This window comes from Condylura cristata, unplaced genomic scaffold, assembly GCF_000260355.1.
Source record: "Condylura cristata isolate star-nosed mole 26May11 unplaced genomic scaffold, ConCri1.0 scaffold00081, whole genome shotgun sequence".
Taxonomy (NCBI): Eukaryota; Metazoa; Chordata; class Mammalia; order Eulipotyphla; family Talpidae; genus Condylura; species Condylura cristata.
In genome coordinates this window covers 222,464-222,980 of record NW_004567182.1, presented here as the reverse complement: position 1 = coordinate 222,980, position 517 = coordinate 222,464, and the positions used below count along the sequence as shown (strand labels likewise).

The 517-nt window shown below is 74.7% G+C and overlaps 1 protein-coding gene across 1 annotated transcript in view; it reads left to right on the top strand.

Annotated features, from left to right (window-relative positions):
- MCF2L (MCF.2 cell line derived transforming sequence-like) overlaps positions 1-440 on the top strand; it is a gene marked incomplete at its 5' end in the record, with an annotated part of 21,473 nt that extends 21,033 nt beyond the window's left edge. The window contains 2 exons of the mRNA XM_012734873.1: positions 84-193; positions 273-440. Of these exons, the coding sequence (XP_012590327.1) occupies positions 84-193; positions 273-440 (278 nt within the window). The remainder of the gene's footprint in view (positions 1-83; positions 194-272) is intronic.
- Between the last annotated feature and the right edge of the window lie 77 nt (positions 441-517).

Here is a 517-nt window from a genome sequence, read left to right as displayed (position 1 = left end):
CGCTCGCTGTTGGCCCCGTCCCCCCCGGGCAGGCAGGAGCTTCCCCTGAGGGACCCAGCCGGCGGCCACGGCCTCTCACGCAGAGCAGGGAGCCGTGGCCGCCCGGCGCCGCCTGGGGGAGGACGGCCGCCTGCAACTTGCGTCGCGTGGCTTCTTCATTCACATCAGCGCCACGCTACAGGCGGACGGCAGTGCAGGTGCGCGACCCCGAACCTGAGCAGGGAGCCGTGGCCGCCCGGTGCCCAGTCCGGCCAGGGCAGCCGTAGTGACAGCGGGAGCCTGGGTCTGCGCCCAGCAGCAGCCTGACGCGCTCCCCCGCCCAGGCTCCCGGGAAGTACACGGTCTTGAGCCCCGACAACCAGGGAGGCCCCGAGGTGCTGGCGGTGCGGAGCGGGGACTTGGTGGAGGTGATGCAGGAGGGCGACCAGGGCCTCTGGTGAGAGACCGGGGCGGGGCGGGGCCAGAGCGGGGGCGGGCCAGAGCGCTGGGCGGGGCCAGAGCGGAGGGGAGTGGCCAG